At 39.6% G+C, this 17,756-nt stretch overlaps 1 protein-coding gene across 3 annotated transcripts in view; it reads right to left on the bottom strand.

Annotated features, from left to right (window-relative positions):
- The window catches only part of EPB41L4B (erythrocyte membrane protein band 4.1 like 4B), a 164,887-nt gene that overhangs the window by 21,393 nt on the left and 125,738 nt on the right, over positions 1-17,756 (bottom strand). For all 3 annotated transcript variants that reach the window (XM_072327651.1, XM_072327649.1, XM_072327650.1), the window contains exons 20-22: positions 8,717-8,821; positions 5,082-5,217; positions 4,550-4,627 (exon numbers count right to left, since the gene is read on the bottom strand). In XM_072327651.1, coding sequence (XP_072183752.1) covers positions 4,550-4,627; positions 5,082-5,217; positions 8,717-8,821 — 319 coding nt within the window. The remainder of the gene's footprint in view (positions 1-4,549; positions 4,628-5,081; positions 5,218-8,716; positions 8,822-17,756) is intronic.

The raw sequence follows: 17,756 nt of genomic DNA, 5'->3' as shown, positions 1-17,756 counted from the left end.
GCCTTCATTTTATTTCCAAAATCATAGGTGCTAATACATAAAATTCTGCGTTGTTTCAGACTCAGTGTGATCACTTCAAGCGCTTACAGTAGTACTGAAATAAAATATGTGTTTCCAATCTGCCTTAAATAAAATATCTAGTTTTACACTGAAGGCCGTGTGTTTGTCATTTGTGAAGTATCACGCTCATAGTTTATGCCTCTTAAATGTTGTATCTCATGTTTTGAAAAAGCAAATGCTTTTCTATTTACTTTTCTCCACCAATAGATGGCAGGTGAAGCTCTAGAAATTTCCCCAATGGATCCAGCATGAAATAACATGTAGAGCTTGCAAGTATGCAGCCAGCTGTAAATAAATGCTCTCCAATATCTTCTGAGATGTGGTCATGTTTAGTTCTAGCCCGTACACCTCGCATTATAAAACTTAACTAGAGGTTACGAATAGTTCCATTTTATATATAAAACTGTACATTCTTACTTATTTTGTTCTACTCCATAAGATCAAACTGAAGTTGGAACATATAGCCTTTCTGTTTTGGTTGGGAAGGTATTTGACAGCATGATGGAGCAGCTGCTACACTCATTCAGGAGCTTGGGACTGAGCTTTCTGTAATCAAACAAGAAAGCTCTGCATTCATACCCGTGTCACAGATCATGCTTGCTATAAGCTGGAACAGAATAGCTGTCAGCTTAAGCTTTGATTTCCAATTCCATAAAAGCCAGAAACCTGAGAGAGAGAGAGAGATGTATCTTGATGGCAGAAAGAGCCTACAAAAGTGACTAGTTTTAATAAGCTTCAGTAAGGATGCTCATAATCTGATACTCTGATAATGCTCTATTGAAAAAAGAAAAAAATCCAGTTCATTTTTGACATACAGAATGCAGCAGGCATTGCATCTTGATAGCATATAAGCCAGGCACAGTGTTTGAAGTCTCAATGAAGTGGTACAGAAAGACAGCAGAAAGACAGAAATTTTGTCCTGCATGTGCTGTAATGTTTTTAAGGACAGCATGCAGTGTGTTGTAATCAGTTAACTATAGGATTTACTTGAATCAGGAAAAAAGTATGCACAAAGCTCATGCTTTGGGGCATGCAGAGCACAGAAGGATACTTTTCGCTTCTAGGCAATCTGCATTACTAAGTATACACTATTTCTCCTGCAAAATGATTTTCTGCCTTGCCGTTGCCCTGCTGTTATTGGCAGTCCAAGTATTGATGACTAAGTGACCGCTAGAGCTCAGTTGGTTCTCATGCATATCACAGTAATTCCTCCAGGCTGACAGAGTAGACAAATTTGGCTGCTCTGATCCCTGCATGGTACGCTGGCTGAATACCATTAATCCAATCTATTCACTAATCCTTTCATTTTTATAAGTTAATTTGATTTTGTGAGCTCCACTTTAGCTCTGATCCTCAGCACGTTTTAAAGCTTCCACTTTATGGGCAACAGCAGCAAATCATGGATAAAACCCAAGGCCATCAAGAAGCATCAATGATCAGACACTGAACAACAAAGACTGTGCACCTGAGTCAGTGACTATTAATCACTCTATGCCAGCAGTGTTACAGAGAGTAGGAAGTATGTCTGAAACTGCTTCAAATTAACAGCCCTTTGGTGCACGTAGGAAGTTTGGCAGCGCACATCAATGACCAAAAAAAAAAAAAACAACCCAAAAAAAGGTTTGTTTTAGGTGTCCAACTTAAGAACTTTAGTCCAGACACCAAAGAGAAGTCAGCTGTTTGAATGTCCTTCTGCAGGAAACCCGATGTAGGAACCTGAACTTACAGCTCTATTACCTCAGGCAAATTAGGCAGCATGAGTGACCCCTTTAGGCCCTGTACATGTCTCTGAGTAGGAAACAAACACCAGTACAATTAACAGCAACTTTCCAAGTGTCATACCACAGTGTGTAAAACCAGCATGTTACCACTGAATTGCCACTAACACAAAGCTGAGCTGAACACAATCTGACCCTCAAATGACAGCACATGTTGCCACATTTCCCTTCAGCTTTCTTTTGTTTGGAGATTCACTCCCTTATGAGTAAACTTTTCATTCAAACCTCAGTTGACAGAAATCTATAGTCAGTGAAACTGCAGGGAAAGGTCTGTACACAGTAACTACTCTTTAGAGAACAGGCTGACCTTTATAGACATTAAACAAAACAAGAAGGGCTGATTGATGCTGTGCAGTACATGCTCTCCAAAATATTAAAACCAAGGAAGTCATGGAAGGTTAGTTTATGAACACAAAGTATGAGAAATTGTGTCAGAGGATGGTGGGGTAGGAAAGAGGAAAGGGTAAAAGGGTGAAGTATTTAGAGAAGAAAAGCTATTTCCTTGGCTGGAAGAGAAAGACTATAATGTGAATTTCTGTTAAATGGAAACAAAACACAAACCCATGTTATCTAGAGCAGGTCAGTTGCTAAAGTCTCTGTGACTCAGTTTCAAAAATGTGGGTTACTCAAGTATGCTATAGTATAATATGTTAAATTAGAAATATATTTGCAGTCTCCAGAGAATCATTACTTGCAGTTTAGCCGCTACCATCTTTAATAGTGAGAAGTACAATGTAACCTGTCTCAGTCTGCCTGTGTCTTGTCAACCTAAACTACAGGCAAAGATATCAAACCTTATAGCTTTTTCTCTCTTTGCTTTGTTCTGATTTACTCTTCCTCTGGAAACATACAGAGGAAGGTGTTTCACCCTCAATACCTCTCCTCCTATCACTTCCTGGAATGGGAAGGTTTTGTGTTCCAGCACTTCAGGAAGGTTCTAGGTAATCGTTCCCATTTCAGTAGACACCTCAAATTGCAGTGGTATGTTCAGCTGAAAAAACAGATACATCTCTCCTACACGGCAGATGGGGGAGAGGTAAGCACTGTTGCCCTTGCAAGTGGAACTGGAACAGTTCTCTCACTGAGGATTCCCAGGGGGCTAGAAAGACCCTTAAGTTTCATTTGCTGCTGTTAAGAGACTTAACACCTGCATTATGCAAAGATTGTTCAGCTATGCCAGGCTGAAGGGCAGAGATGATGAACAGGACTTTTATGGCAGGTGAAAAACATAAAACTTGCTTACTGACCCTGCTGAAGTTATACAGGTAAAATAATGTGCCCTCAAGGTCTTTGTGAATATACAATCACATAGGCTCAAAATTGCATGAGAGAGACGAGCTTTCCAGATCTCTGTCCCTTTAGGGTGAGTATCCATTCCTAAAATGCTATATGCCAGCAACAATTTCAGCATCTTCTTAGCTCCCTTGCATCAAATCTATCTTTCTATCCACAGCATCAGGTCCCTAGGCATAGCACACCCCATGCCCACACCATAACTCAGTGCTGACTCAGGACTCACAGGGAGTATGCCAAGAATACTAGTTGAATTCCTAATAAATGTGGTCTAGCATTTCAATTAGCAACAAGGATCTAGAGACTAGGCACCCACACAAATGGAGCTCATCCCAAAGTGGGCCTCCTGGACTCAGCAGAGAAGGCCACATGCCTCCAAAGCCAAAAAGCCACAGCTGGGTATTCCCATCCCTTCTGCATGTGAAGAAGAACCTAGGAAGGGTGAGTCTTTATCAGGCTTGCAGGGGTGACCACATCTCTCATCCAGCAGTAATAGGACACATGCAGTTATTTACAGCCTGGTACCACAATATCTCTGCAGCAAAAGGCATGTCCCCACAGTACCTCTGTGATACTGTAAACTAGGATCTATCCATGTAGTGAAAGCAACATCCAGAGCAGTATTTTAATGTGTACTGTTATGTAGATGTACTGCTGTGCTTTTCATATGCTTTACAAATAGTTTCTAGAAGTCGACAAAAATGGCTTTTGACAGCAGCATAGCTACCTGGCATTAGAGCTGTTTGCAAGCAGGATGATTTGGAGAAAGCTGAGGATCATTTTGTGATCCTTCAAGTAATCTGCCGGAAATCCAAGGTGAAAGCCCAAGATTACTGAAATCGAGAACCATTTTGATTTCAGTGGGACAGCATATCTCCTTTGCTTTTACGTAAAAGCACAGATCACATACTTCTAGAAAAAGAAGTTAATATTCAACAAGTTATAGGCTATTTTACCTGAAACTGAAGCACAGCACTGTGTTAATGAAATAGGGAAGTGCATGTACACGTCTTTGAGTTGGCTGTTGGATAAGGGCTGAAGGAAACTCATGTTGAGAAGAATAAACTTTCCAGAAAACTACCAAAAGCAAATCTATGATTGTAGCAGGAATCTACATTAAAGGGTCAAAAGAGGCTGGTGAAACCAGTGCAGCAAGGTGTAAAGATATTCAGGTAGAAGAGAGAAATGAAAAGTCACCCAACAATAAAGAACCCCATTCAAATTCTCAGCCTTCTTGATGTGGACTGATTTTCTGAGATGCTGAGTTTGACAGGTGCTCAGGACCACTGAAAATCAAGCAAACTTACTTAATTCCTGCGCATTATCCAACACACCACATAGCATCCCATTCATTCCAGCTGCAGACAAATTATTGAAAACTTTCACATTTTTTCTGGCCGCAAACTATAATTATTTACCATAGGTGTGGCCTCTGTGAAATCCATCAGAAGGTCACCTGGCTCCAGAGCAAAAGTACTTCCAGCATCTGTGGAACTCTAAAATGAAGGAGAAACTCAGCTTTGAAAAAGCATTTAGTTTCTATGATCCTACGGTGGGACTGCTTTGTTTGCTTTTGTTTTTAATTCTTTAAAGCATAAATTGCCAAATGGATTTCAGATTGCACACATTTTTTATTTTAAATATGGCTACTCAGGAGAGACAGACAACAAAAGCATGCAAGATCAAGTTAAACATTAATTTAATCCTCATCTATTGACCTCCAAAGCTATTTCAAACCTATTATTGATTTCAGTTGGGTCTTGAAGCGGGCTCCGAATGTTTTCTGGCAGTTGCACTTACAACATAGGTTAAACGTGTTGCTACTACTACGCATTGAAAACTACTCTGAAATGTAGAGTTACTTCATCTAAGAAAAGTATTACTTGCAGCTTCCTCCCAGCCTTCCTAAATACTCTCCAGCTGACATAAGCTCATCTCTTTGCACCTTACCTTGCCACCAGGCGAAAGCTGTGTTTGTCCTTCTGATGTCTGTGGGGTGCACATTTTCTGTGACCCAGGAGATGCTGAAGACACAGATGTTGATGCTGCTGCTGCTGCCAGTGCTGGAGGAAGGTCATCTTCATCACTGCAGTTGGGAAAAACAGACAGATCATCTCATTAGAAAATATGACTTGACTTTTAACTGTACTTGTTCTGGAAGATGAGCTGGAAGTTCTGTTTACTCTTCCATCTGTAATTCAGTATTTACAGCTAAATTTGCAACTGAATTAAATTTTTTTAAGCTTTAAAGATTCCTTGAAAATCAACTGGCTGTTCAACTCTCATCTACAACTGAAAATCTAATGGGTCTGATGTGTAAGCAGTGTTTCTATGGAGCATGTTTATGTGAATACATGAACTTATTTGATATTACTCTACTTTAATGTTGATATTCTCTTCTACAGAGGCTGGCTTTATTGATAATAACAGATCTGGTTAGATCCATCCATGAGAACAACTGCTTTGTTGGCTTAAGTCTAAGGGGAATTTGACACTCATTACACAGTTGGTTCATAATATTATTTTCAAACTGACTTTAAAAGTATTTTGATCAACTCCAGAAAGGTGCTCTGTAGAAAAATTCTCATGAGGATATGTTTTGTTTTGTTTTGTTCTGTTTTTCTGTTCCATTTATTCAGTTTACAGAGAAAAAATTTTACTTAAAACCACACTGCATACTTCCCTTGGGCTCTAGGACAGCGAACTGAGCTCTTTCCATCTCACCTAACATCACCACTACATAAGAGACAGTACAGAATATATTACTTTCATTTACTTCTGTAGAGCCCCATTGGCTACAAATCTTTGGGATCAGTCAGCCCTGGGTCAGAATTTTTCCAATTGCAAATTGGAATTGCACATAAATAATCTGGCCTACAGAACCTTTAGAAGTGGGAATGATGTGCGAAAAGGAAAGACTACAGTTTGACAGTTTAAAGCATGGGGAAAAATGACTTCTGCTCAGAAGATGGCACAAACTTTAACTAACAATTTAGGTAGTCTCAGTGCACGGAACCCTGCCATGCCAGTTTGACAGACATTTGCAGAACACAACTGTACTTGGTTTAGTGCTATCTGAAGTCAGCATGACTGTGCAAAACAACACTTCAAAACTACATTACATACAGGGTATCTAGCCCTGTGGTGGATTGTTTGGCTGACAACAAAATGTTCTTTTTTATTATGGTATATGTATATATAGCATATATATATATATAATGGTATATGTATATATAGCATATAAGGTATATGGTATATAGGTATGGCCATTAATATTATCTTTTTCATGGTTCACTTTTTTTTTCTTCTGGGAAAGGCTAGAATTTATCTCCAGAGCACATATAATATATTGTTTACATTCTGGAAAGACTGCAAAATCTGTTGGCCCTACTACGTATTCATTTTCTTAACTCAGCAAGCCAAATTTTGGTTGTTGACCTAGTTAATCTCTCTTTCAGAAACATGTAGCTGACATTTTCTCAGCTTTTGCTCCCCACTCTCAGTAGGAACGCATTGGCACCCTCTCCTTCCTTGCTGGGTAAAGCTGTTCTGTTGCATATAAGGAAGTGGAAAATTATCAAGAACTTGCCAGTTCTGCAAACTGAAGTTCAGATCTGCAAACTGAAGTGTTAGGCTTTAGTCTTATCAGTTATCAAGCTATCAGCATGCTGGCTTAAAGTCTGAGCATTAGTCTTCTTCATTGCCTATCTTGAGATATCCATGTTCATTATTCTGTGTCCAATTACCAACATTTATCCTTCTTTAGCGGTCACTTTCTATTTACAGGTAAATACAGCTTTTCCAGACCCACCCTACTCTAGGGCAAATCATTTTTTCTCAGATAGTTAATAACGGACTTCTGACTGTCTTGTTGTTCTCAAAACTAGCTTATTTTACTACTTTACTTTGTTGGTCCCATGGAAGATCTTCTGTTTTGGCATCCAAAGTGTCACTGAAGTATACTGTAATTTAAAATTGTCTACGTGGCATAATCTTGCTCTCTTTCTTCTTTCTCTCTATTATTTATTTATTTATTTATTTATTTTGGCCATCTAGTAGTATTGAAGAACCAAGTTTAACGATTCCTGTAGGTTAAAGCTCAAATCGAAGAATCTTCCAAGTATGCTTACAAAACCTGTGACTATGCCTGCAATAGGACATAGTTTTTCACTCTTGCACATTAGTGTGCTCAAAGAGGAGCATCGGCGATGATGCTCTGTACATTATCTGCCATGTGCGCATCATAACATAATCAATCCTCTCAGTGTCACAGCCTTATCCCTTACTGACTATGTAGAAATCCCTGCATTACATAAAAGTATGATAAATAGAAGCATCTTGAAGTATGTAGGGGACTTCCTTCTCCTGGCTTGTAGAAAGGATGAGGTAGTAGAAATGGTATATCATCCAAGAAAAAGCCTACTGGTGTTTAAGATCTGCTGGGCATAGTGAGTCAACAGGTTTTCAGGCCTTAAGAAACCACTCCTACGAAATGCTGTCAAGTTATCTGTCATGCATTACCTTCAGAATTAGCATACAGGATGGAAGTCAGTTCTCTTCCCTTGAGTGGTCAATTCCCATCTCTTATCATTTTCAAGCCATACCAGCTGATGTATAGTGAAAGAGTCTGTGTCATGGTCTGCTTACCAAGCTGTGTCTGCATTCCCATATGTTAGCCTTGGTCTCTTGAACAAGTAAAGATTTGGCTAGATGCTTCCTTACTTCCTACCTTCAATTTGATTCATTCTTGTATTTCTTCTCCTAAGTAATTTTTCAGTTTTAGTGATGAGTTTTTGATGGCCTGAACCCTCTGATGGTTTTGATGGTTCATGTGAAGGACAAATCAACACACTAATTTCCATGTTTATCCCTAGACTCTAAAATTAGAAGAATTGGGTGTAAATGGGATGCCAAATCTCTGTAGGCACAGATCATCCCTGCCAGGAATAAGAGACCTAACTTAGCTGCTATAGCTGTAGTGTGCTCAGTAATTTCTGCGTGTGACAAAATCACATAGAGAAAGAGAGAGAGCTCACCCTTTTCATGAGGGAATGGCTGGGCACAGCTTGAACACCCAGCAGCTAAGGACTGTTTCCCTCATTTTGCAGATGCAATTGTAATGAAGCAGACAGAGCAACGGTCTCCGACTCACACCAGGTTTTTGACATTTCATGTGGAAAAGAGATTTTTAATTTCTAATCAATAAGCTCCAAAAAAAAAAAAAAAAAGAAAAAAAAAGAAAAAAAAAGAAAAAAAAAGAGAAAAAAAGAAAAAAAAAGAAAAAAAAAAGAGAAAAAAAGAAAAAAAAGAAAAAAAAGAAAAAAAAAAGAAAAAAAAAGAAAAGAAAAAAAAAAAAAAGCAAAGGGGCTGCACATCAGTTTAGTAACTGCAGAGAGATGGCGAATTCACCAAGTATTAAAAGCTTTAAGATTCTCAGAGATGAAAGGAATGGTATCAGCCTAAGATCATTATCATGTAATTGCACTCATGCCTTTCAGAAAGCATAGCTAGAGCAGTAATTAGCATCTCCTTCTTTTACAGCTGAAGCAGGCAAAAACACGAAGATAGTGTTATATGTTACTCACAAGCTGTACTGTCTTGTTAACTTCCTCACACGAGAAACTTTCATTTCCTGCTTTTCTGTAGGGCCAGATGATGGCGTAGTTTCAGGTCGCACCGGAGCTGGACTTCTAAAAATAACAAGAAAAATATATGTGACACAGTCTTTATTTAAACTACTTCAGGCATGTTAACAAAGTTCTAACTCATCAACACATGTTTATCTCGCAAATTGGCAAGTGCTCATTGAAGTTCATCCTTTTGTTCCATTTATAGCCCACAGGCCAGTGTGCATGAACAGAAAAGGACATGTGAATCCACTCTCCTGTGCACTGCATGCCTTTTATAAAAGCAGAGGCTGATTAAAAACACAGAACCTATGTAAGAGTCCATGTGGAAGTGTTGCTGCTTCCAAAAGACAACATTTTAATAATGGCCCAGCTATTTGATCATGTCAGAGATATTTGTACCCAAAAAGCTTTTAGCAAAAATTAATTTTATGGATTGCAAAACCTGTTCCGCTTAAAATAGAAGCATAATGTTTAATTTGGGGGTAAAAACTGCATTGGAAAGAGCAGTTCAAGGAAAATGAACTAATGGATTTGATCCAAAAATACATACTTATTAGAAATAAATGCAAAACTGAGATGTGAAACACAACTGCAGAGCTCCAGCAAAGATCAGAAATTGGAAGGAGGAGACCCATGTAAAAGGATCTGCTCCTCAACCATTTAATCTTAGAGTTGACTAAGACTCAGATACAAGATTTTCATGACCTTGGAAAGAAACGTTTTCAGTCATGAACTGAAGTGACATGAAGAGAAATAAATTATCTTAAATACTGCTTTTATTTGAAGCAATGTATTATGATTAAATATACTGCATGTGTATGAGAAATGCTATTAAAACAACAAATATGCCAAATATTGAAGGAGTTGATTCAAAATCCTGATTAACAAATAACATGTGGGCTATTTTCCATCATCAAATCTGAAGTCAGATCCTATATTAAGCACCTAAGTAGCCCTATCGATTGCCAGCGGGACTACTCCTGCACTGAGGGACATACCACAGCTGGCAGAAGTGATTCAACCTTGTCTCTAAAATTATGCATTTGAGTTGGTTTTTTTGAGTCCCCTTGCAAATCCGTCTTATATAGACATAATAAGATAAGCACATAATCTTCAAAATTGCAGTTCCCTCTGATGCCGATGTGGGCTTAAAAATGTATTAATTATCTGATAACTTCTGAACCTGTTGTCCAGCTACAACTGAGCACATTAGGCAGGCAGAGCCTTCAGACTATGTTTTCAGCTTTCCAACGAGTTTCTTTGTCATTGCATACAGATCATAAGATGAAAGAATTTGGCAAGAGTACTAAGGACGCGCAAATCATAAACAAGGTGCAACTCGTTCCCCTTCTCGTGTGAAAAGTTTGGTCAAGTGTTTTTCCTGCTTTTTGATCCCATTAATTTCAAGAAGCCAGTACAGATTGCAATACAATTCAAAACTCATAAGAATCATAGAATTCTTGGAAGGGACCTCTATAGGCCATCTAGTCTAGCCCCCCTGCAGTGAACAGGGACACCACAGCTAGATCCAGCCTTACCTTGAAAGTCTCCAGGGACGAGGCATCAGCCACATCTCTGGACAGCCTGTTCCAGTGCCTCACCACCCTCACTGTAAAAGATTTTTTCCTTCTATCTAACTTAAATCTCCCCTCTTTGAGCTCATTCCCTCCCAGTTTCAGGGTGAGCCGTTTACATCTGAGATTTACAATAAGATTAATGAAGAACAATCCAGCCTGATTTTCAGACTCCTTACTGAGTTTCCTAGGCTGGCAGTCAAGGAGAGAAAAGAGCCCAAACCACCCTTTCTTAAAAATCTCAAAGTGAGTACATCTGATCTGGAAATCTGTGAATCAGAATCATGATGGAAGCTCCTAACGACATTTTCAAGTCAAGCTTTCAGAATGGATGATTGCTCCAGTTAGACTGCTCTTTAGACAGCTTGTGCTAAACAGTTATCCAAAGTGATTTTCAGTTCACGTTCTGACATAAGTAGGATAAATATGTGAAGACCTTTTTAATGACTAAATCTGACGGTCAAATCCTCAAGGAGTGTGAATGTGTATAATTCTATTATTTTCAGCTCAGAAGTTCAGAAACATATCAGATAAAATTCTTGCCCTGAGTGACCAGTTCCGACAATCCTCCAGTACCTTTCTATGATGATAGTTTCAAATGCTAAACCTCTCCCATCACCTCAAGGAAGCAGGAGCAAAAACAGTGATTACAACTACATTGAGAAATGTGCTTAAAAATTATGAGGAATGCATTCATACTATCAAGGGACTCAGGAAACAGCACACCAACAAATCTATTTCTAGTTCGTTGCCACTCCAAATTTCTGAAGACAGAATTATAATCTGTGATGAAAGTATATCAGATACTTTAATAGAAATGAAAAATTGAAGTGATCATTTCAGTTCCTTTAGAATGGTTCATTTTACAAAGCCTGTATGCCTCCTTTGATTCCTTTGGTTTACAGTCTTTAGAAAGGGGAGGAGGTGGGACTTTTGAAGCAGTTATCTTAGCCCTCAAATTGTTGTTGTTGTTTTCTTTTTCTTTAAAAAAAAATATTGTGCCATTTTGTATCTAAAGCAGTTTATAATCACTACGAAGAAACAGAAAGGAAACTGATGTCAACACATGAGAAGTTTGGACATTTTAAGTCTGATTTTCCTTAATAAAAAGATTCCCATGAAAAATTTCACTCAGCTGTGATTAAAGGCGATCAAGAACCAAGTGACCTATTCTCTAATCCAAAATCTTCTTATCTCCCTTTGAATGCTGTACATGTTTGAGTGAACAACTAAAGAAAAAGCCAAGGTGCAGCACCACAGGACACACCCTCTTTTCAAGTGAATGCATCTGCTCAGAGAAACTTGTCTTTTGTGTCCCACTAGTGAAGTATCCCACTCACTTATCTTGCAAAAACCATAGAAAAACCTGTAAAAAACTCTCTATTGTAAAATTTCGACATCATTTTCTGTTTGAGGCTGGATGCAGGGACTACCTGCTGATAGTATTTATCACACCTCTGGGAGAGACATAAGTACCACTTAATGGCATGTTTCCAGCAGCTGCAGGTTAGCTGGTCCATAAACTGATGTGACCTTGGAACGAAAAGCAGTGGCAATGCCTCCATCCAAGGAGGCTAGATGAACCTATTCTACCATGAGCACAAGATGTAATGTTAGACTGCTTCTACCCACTGCAGCGATTGATTCTCACCCTCATTAAAACCTTGCTAGTGTAGTCCTTCCAACACCAGCCTAAAATATCCCTGACAACTCCTTTTTCATCTCCATTGTATGCTCTCCCCAAGTGCACTTCCTCAGTTCTAAACCATTGCTACCCTGACTTCAGACACCAGATGCAAGAAGTGCTGAGCTTGATCATCTTGGAGCCTTATTTATCCCAGTGGTATTCTTGAAAAAGAAGCAACTTTAAAGCAGAATGGTTTCTATTGTTACCTTCTGAATTCTACAGCCGGGATGTATTGCCTTAAATGTAAAAGCAGGCTTCTTGAAGAGAAACCTTGCTGTAATTTTGCCTCTTTAAAGAGAGTCATTATGTGTGATATGACCACTTGTGTATGGCCCCATGTGCAGTAAACTCTGCAAGCCAGAACAAAACCTGAAACACTGGAGTTCAAGATGACATAGATTTCAAAGAAAAAAAAAAAAAAAGTGCAGTATATTATAATTCCTTTATAAAGTTCTGTTTCGGTGTCATTATTTTTTAAGTATCCTTTTCTCTTGTAACAGTATATAACTACCCAAGCATAAAAATGAAGGCACTGAACTAAGATGGAGTTACTAACGACTTGGCACCACACATAGAAACATATCACCTCCTGGTGAGAATGACACTAACAGGACTGATGTCAGCATGCAGCATGTAGCTACCTCTGCACTGAGAGCCCAAGCAACAAGACACAGAGGTCTTTAACATCAGCAGTGAAGTCAAAGTACGTATGTAGGTACCCTATCTGCAGTCATTAATGCAGACTGGCAGGGAAATGGTTTGAAAGAGTTCAATTTGAATTATGAAACTGATGCAGAAATCACTGGTTGAGGTTCCTTGTTCTGTCTTGTAAAACACCAGAGTAGTTGATCCATTAAGGTGTCCACTGGAGTGAGGCCAAGGTGATGTGCATTTAACTATTTAGTTTGGGTTTGGTAAAGCTGGTTGAAATTTATCAGTTAAAAAATGACTTTTTTCCTTTTTTTTTTTAAGATGGATGAAAAATCAGCTTTTTAAAACAATTGATTTTTTTTAAAGATAAAGTCAACACAAATATATAACATGCTTAGTTTTCCAAAAATATTTCATAATACATTTAGAAGGAGATATTTATTTATAATTAAAAATATATATATTTTTAACTCTGCCCCATTGAATTAAGTCTGTTGTGATTCTATGAAAACAAAACCTGCTTGGATTCACTGAAGTCCATGTCAGGGAAGATCAAACACATAATTTTTTATCATCTCTAATTTTGGCCTAAGTGTTCTTTTGTACACATTGATTTGTTCAGGGAAATGGATTCCTTGAATGAGGACAAAAGTTGCTCATAACGTTCCAGGTGATTTGCATATTCTTAGCTTCCAAATGCCAACATGGACATCATCTTCCACAGCTCTCACTGGATGAGAATTTAAGCTCTGTGATGCTTAGAAAATACCTTCTTAGAAACTATTCATGGTCAAATCCCTGGACTTACAGATCTGAAGTCATTTGATAGTTTTGTAAGATTTGTTATTAGATACAGTGACCAACAGATCTTTGTGGACCACAGCTTGTCTATGAAAATCCTAAATAAAATTTGATTTTTGGGTCTTGAAGTCATGAATAGAAAGGGAAAAGTAGAAAGGGAAAAGCACAAGAAGGCCCCAAATACCTGGTGAGACATATTGCCACTGATGATACATGTAAGTTTTACGTAAGAACTATCATCTTTCCAGTAATAAAAGGTGTAGAACATAGCCACATCATGCTGGAAAACAGCAAATCTCATAGCCTAGTGCACATCAGAAGCATAAGCCATGGCAGAGAAATCTCATTCTGACAATTTGCATGAGCAAAACTTACCCTGCACTGAAGAGTGCTTAAGACTACATCTCCTCATTCATCTGTAGCTTGTAACAACTTGATTTAATTTAATATTTTCCACCCTTCTTTTCTGGTGTGCAGTACCATCAAGCTGTGAGATAACATTTAATTTTATATTACATGTTGAGCAGCTTCTAATGTAATTAGTCTTAACGTAACAGCGTAATTTGGTTTTGGATGGAAAGATTTACAAAGAAAATTGAATAAATGAATGCACAAAGCACCAGCTGGTGCTTATACCTACTCCCACAATCCTATGCTGTCCTATGAAAGATGAGATAATTTGGTTAACAAGGATCAACAAAGAGTGATGCAGCAGTTGGCCTAAACAGAAAGAAATCCACAGACAAATCCTGAACCATGTGGAATATAAAGCGTGCCAGAGCTGGTAACAATCCAAAAGCATGTTATAAGGGAAAACAAACATTGCAGTCCATAAATGTACCACATGGCACACAGTAGCAAATCACAACAGTGACAACAACGGTTGAAACTGATCAGAAAATGAGAGGTCTTCAGATGAAGAAAGCTCTTTGCTGACAGCTTGGGCACCTACCTCAGAAATACATGAACTTGCATTTAAATGTGTGGTCAGTAATTTGCATGAGAGGCTGCGTAACCTTCAGACTTACAGGATTTCAAAATTCATCAAAACAAAACCACAGCTGACCTGATTTTGTGTTGGTGATGGTCCTGTTTTGAGCTGTTTTGAGCAGCTCTTGAAGACCTTCAACCATATCACCAGAAACAGAGATGTAACGTGTCTAAACTTTCCTGAACTAAAAGTAACCACAAAGGAAAAGCACAATGTCTGCAAATCTTGCCACCAGGATTTATGTCTTACACATTTGACTTCAATTGCTTATCAAGCTTTGCTCAACTTCAGGCATCCTTGCTAACATTTTCACTGGCTTGTCCCAAGATGAAAGTTAGGCTTGGCAAACAGGTGATGTATGATGAGAGTAGTTGGTATTTTGATCTGTTCCAAAGTATCAGCAATTCCTAACATCTGTACTAATTCAACCTATTTCTCCACATGTTGAAATTCCTGAAATGAGTGCACAAGAGTGATACCAGGAATCATATTTAGCCATTTGAAGAAGAGAACAAAACAAGAGATACGTCGACCATTAAATTAAATATAACCAATCTCAGTGCACACAAATGTGCGCACATACACTCACACATACACACTATAGATGTATCCAGGTGGTCACAGCCAGAGAGAAAATATATACTTAGAGTTTTTGGTAAAGGTTCATGCACAGACTTTGGAGAAGTTGCGTGGATTGTTCTTCTGTTTGGCAAAGCAAGGAGAGGAATCATGAAAGGAATTCTCTTGATGAGGTTCTGTGGCTAGTCATATGTTTATTGCATTTAACAGATGAAGTAGGCAGGCAATTAAGTCGAAAATTTATCGGAAGAAAGTTCAGAAGGTTATCTGTCTAGCAGCCTGTCCTTTTACTATGAAATAGGTGAGCTTTATAAAAAGGTGAAGAGGTGACTATGTGATTCACATTCCCTTCATAATGTCACAGATGAGAAACCACACAAGATGGGACAGGCTCTGATCAAGAGGAAAGCGTGACCAGAGATAGCAAGCAAGTGACAACAATTTTTATATTTTCTACAATATTTACATGTTTATATTTACATACAAACTTTCTGGCAGAAAGCCTGAACCCTGATCGGTCAAGGCTAAAAGAATCAAATAATAAAATCCAATTGGAGGAAGGTGATAAGAGACTTACCAAAACTATACATAAGAACCAGCAGTAATCTCTGACCTGAATTACATTAGATATCAGGAAATTCTCTCTGAGCGCTTCTCTTTCAATCTGGACATTGAGTTAGATGGCTGAGTGTGGGGAACTTTCCAACAGAAAGGCAATATCTTTGATACTTCCTCAAAATCCCTACTGGCCCAATCAATATCACAACGGATCCTCCTCTCATGACACTGGTTCTTATGTATAGTTTTTTCCCCCAAGTCCATCCGTTCCTCACCCACCATTAGAACATCACCATCAAAGAAAAAACGACGGGTCATCGTTATTGGTGACTCTGCGCTGAAGGGAGCAGAAGGGCCAATATGTCGGCCAGACCCTCTACATAGAGAGGTCTGCTGCCTCCCGGGTGCCCGGGTTAAGGATGTAAGGATGAAGCTTCCTTCTCTAGTCCACCCCTCTGACTACTATCCCCTATTAATGTTCCAAGTTGGTAGTGATGAGGTAGGCAGAACTTCCATGAGGACTCTGAAAAAGGATTTCAGAGCTTTGGGGCGACAGGTAAAGGGTTCGGGAGCACAAGTTGTGTTCAACTCTATCCCACCTGCTTCAGGGAAGAATGAGGGATTCAATATAATGGGCCAACAGATCAATACCTGGCTCCGAGCTTGGTGTGCCCGGCAGGGGTTTGGGTTTTTTGACCTTGGGTTCCACCGGTCAAAAGGGATCTTAAGGAGAGAATTGGGTAGGTTCATCCAGAGGGCTTTAAACTAGTTATGAAGGGGGGTGGGGCAGTAGCTGGGGTCACCAAAATGGAAACTGCATGCAATGTCCCTGTGCTTGCAGGAGAGGGGTATGCTTCTAAACCCCTAAGGTCTTGGCCCTTGGTGAAGGAGGAGGATGACTTGCCTCCTTGTAGGAAAAACACGAGGGCTGGTGTTAAGCTGGTGGCTGTGGAAACGCCTAATAGTAGTCACAAGGCTATTAGGGCTGCTGCTGATCGCAAGGAGGCCAAGCTCAGGTGCCTTTATCCTAATGCACGCAGCATGGGTAATAAACAAGAGGAGCTGGAGGCCATTGTTTGTTCAGAAAATTTTGATATAGTTGCCGTCACTGAAACATGGTGGAATGACTCCCACACATGGAGTGCAGTGATTGAGGGCTACCAACTTTTTAAAAAAAATAGGCTAGGTAGGAAAGGTGGTGGTGTAGCTCTCTATGTTAAAAAAGATTGTGAATGCGTGGAAATCAATAATGATGATGACAGGGTTGAAAGCTTATGGATCAGAATAAAAACCAAGGCCAACAATACCGATGTTATTGTGGGAGTTTGCTACAGGCCACCTACCCAGGATGATGAGGTGGATGAGATGCTTTATAGGCAATTGGGGGAGGTCTCAAGGTCACTCCCCCTCATTCTGGTGGGGGATTTCAACTTCCCAGACATCTGCTGGGATTACAATACAGCAGACAGGGAACAGTCTCGGAGGTTCCTAGAGTGTGTGGGAGATAACTTCCTGACACAGTTGGTGAAGGAGCCGACGAGGGGAAACAAAACTCTGGACCTGCTGTTTGTTAACAGAGATGGTCTGGTGAGGGATGTAAAGGTTGGAGGCCGTCTGGGACAAAGTGATCATGAAATGCTAGATTTCTCAATCCTTGTCGAACCGCGGAGGGGAGTCAGCAGAACTGCCACCTTGGACTTCCGGAGGGCGGACTTCAACCTCCTCAGGACTATGGTTGAGAGGGCCCCCTGGGGAGTATCTTTGGAGAGTGTGGGAGCCCAGGAAGGTTGGGAATACTTTAAGGAAATTGTCCTAAAGGCGCAGGAGCTGACTGTCCCAAAATCGCGAAAGATGAGCCGACGGGTGAGGAGGCCGGGCTGGCTGACCAGAGACCTTTGGCTTGATCTAAAGAACAAAAAGAGAGTTTACGGTCTCTGGAAGAATGGGGGAGCTACTTATGAGGATTACAGGTTTGTAGTGAGGCTGTGCAGGGAGAAAATTAGGAAGGCCAAGGCACAGCCAGAACTGAGCTTGGCTTCTAAGGTTAAGGAGAATAGTAAATGTTTTTATAAACACATCAATACCAAGAGGAAGGCTAAGGAAAATCCCCATCCCTTGTTGGATTCTGAGGGCAACTTGGTCACTGAGGATCGG

This window comes from Excalfactoria chinensis, chromosome 2 (genome assembly GCF_039878825.1).
Source record: "Excalfactoria chinensis isolate bCotChi1 chromosome 2, bCotChi1.hap2, whole genome shotgun sequence".
Classification (NCBI taxonomy): Eukaryota; Metazoa; Chordata; class Aves; order Galliformes; family Phasianidae; genus Excalfactoria; species Excalfactoria chinensis.
This window is presented reverse-complemented; position numbering and strand designations above follow the sequence as displayed.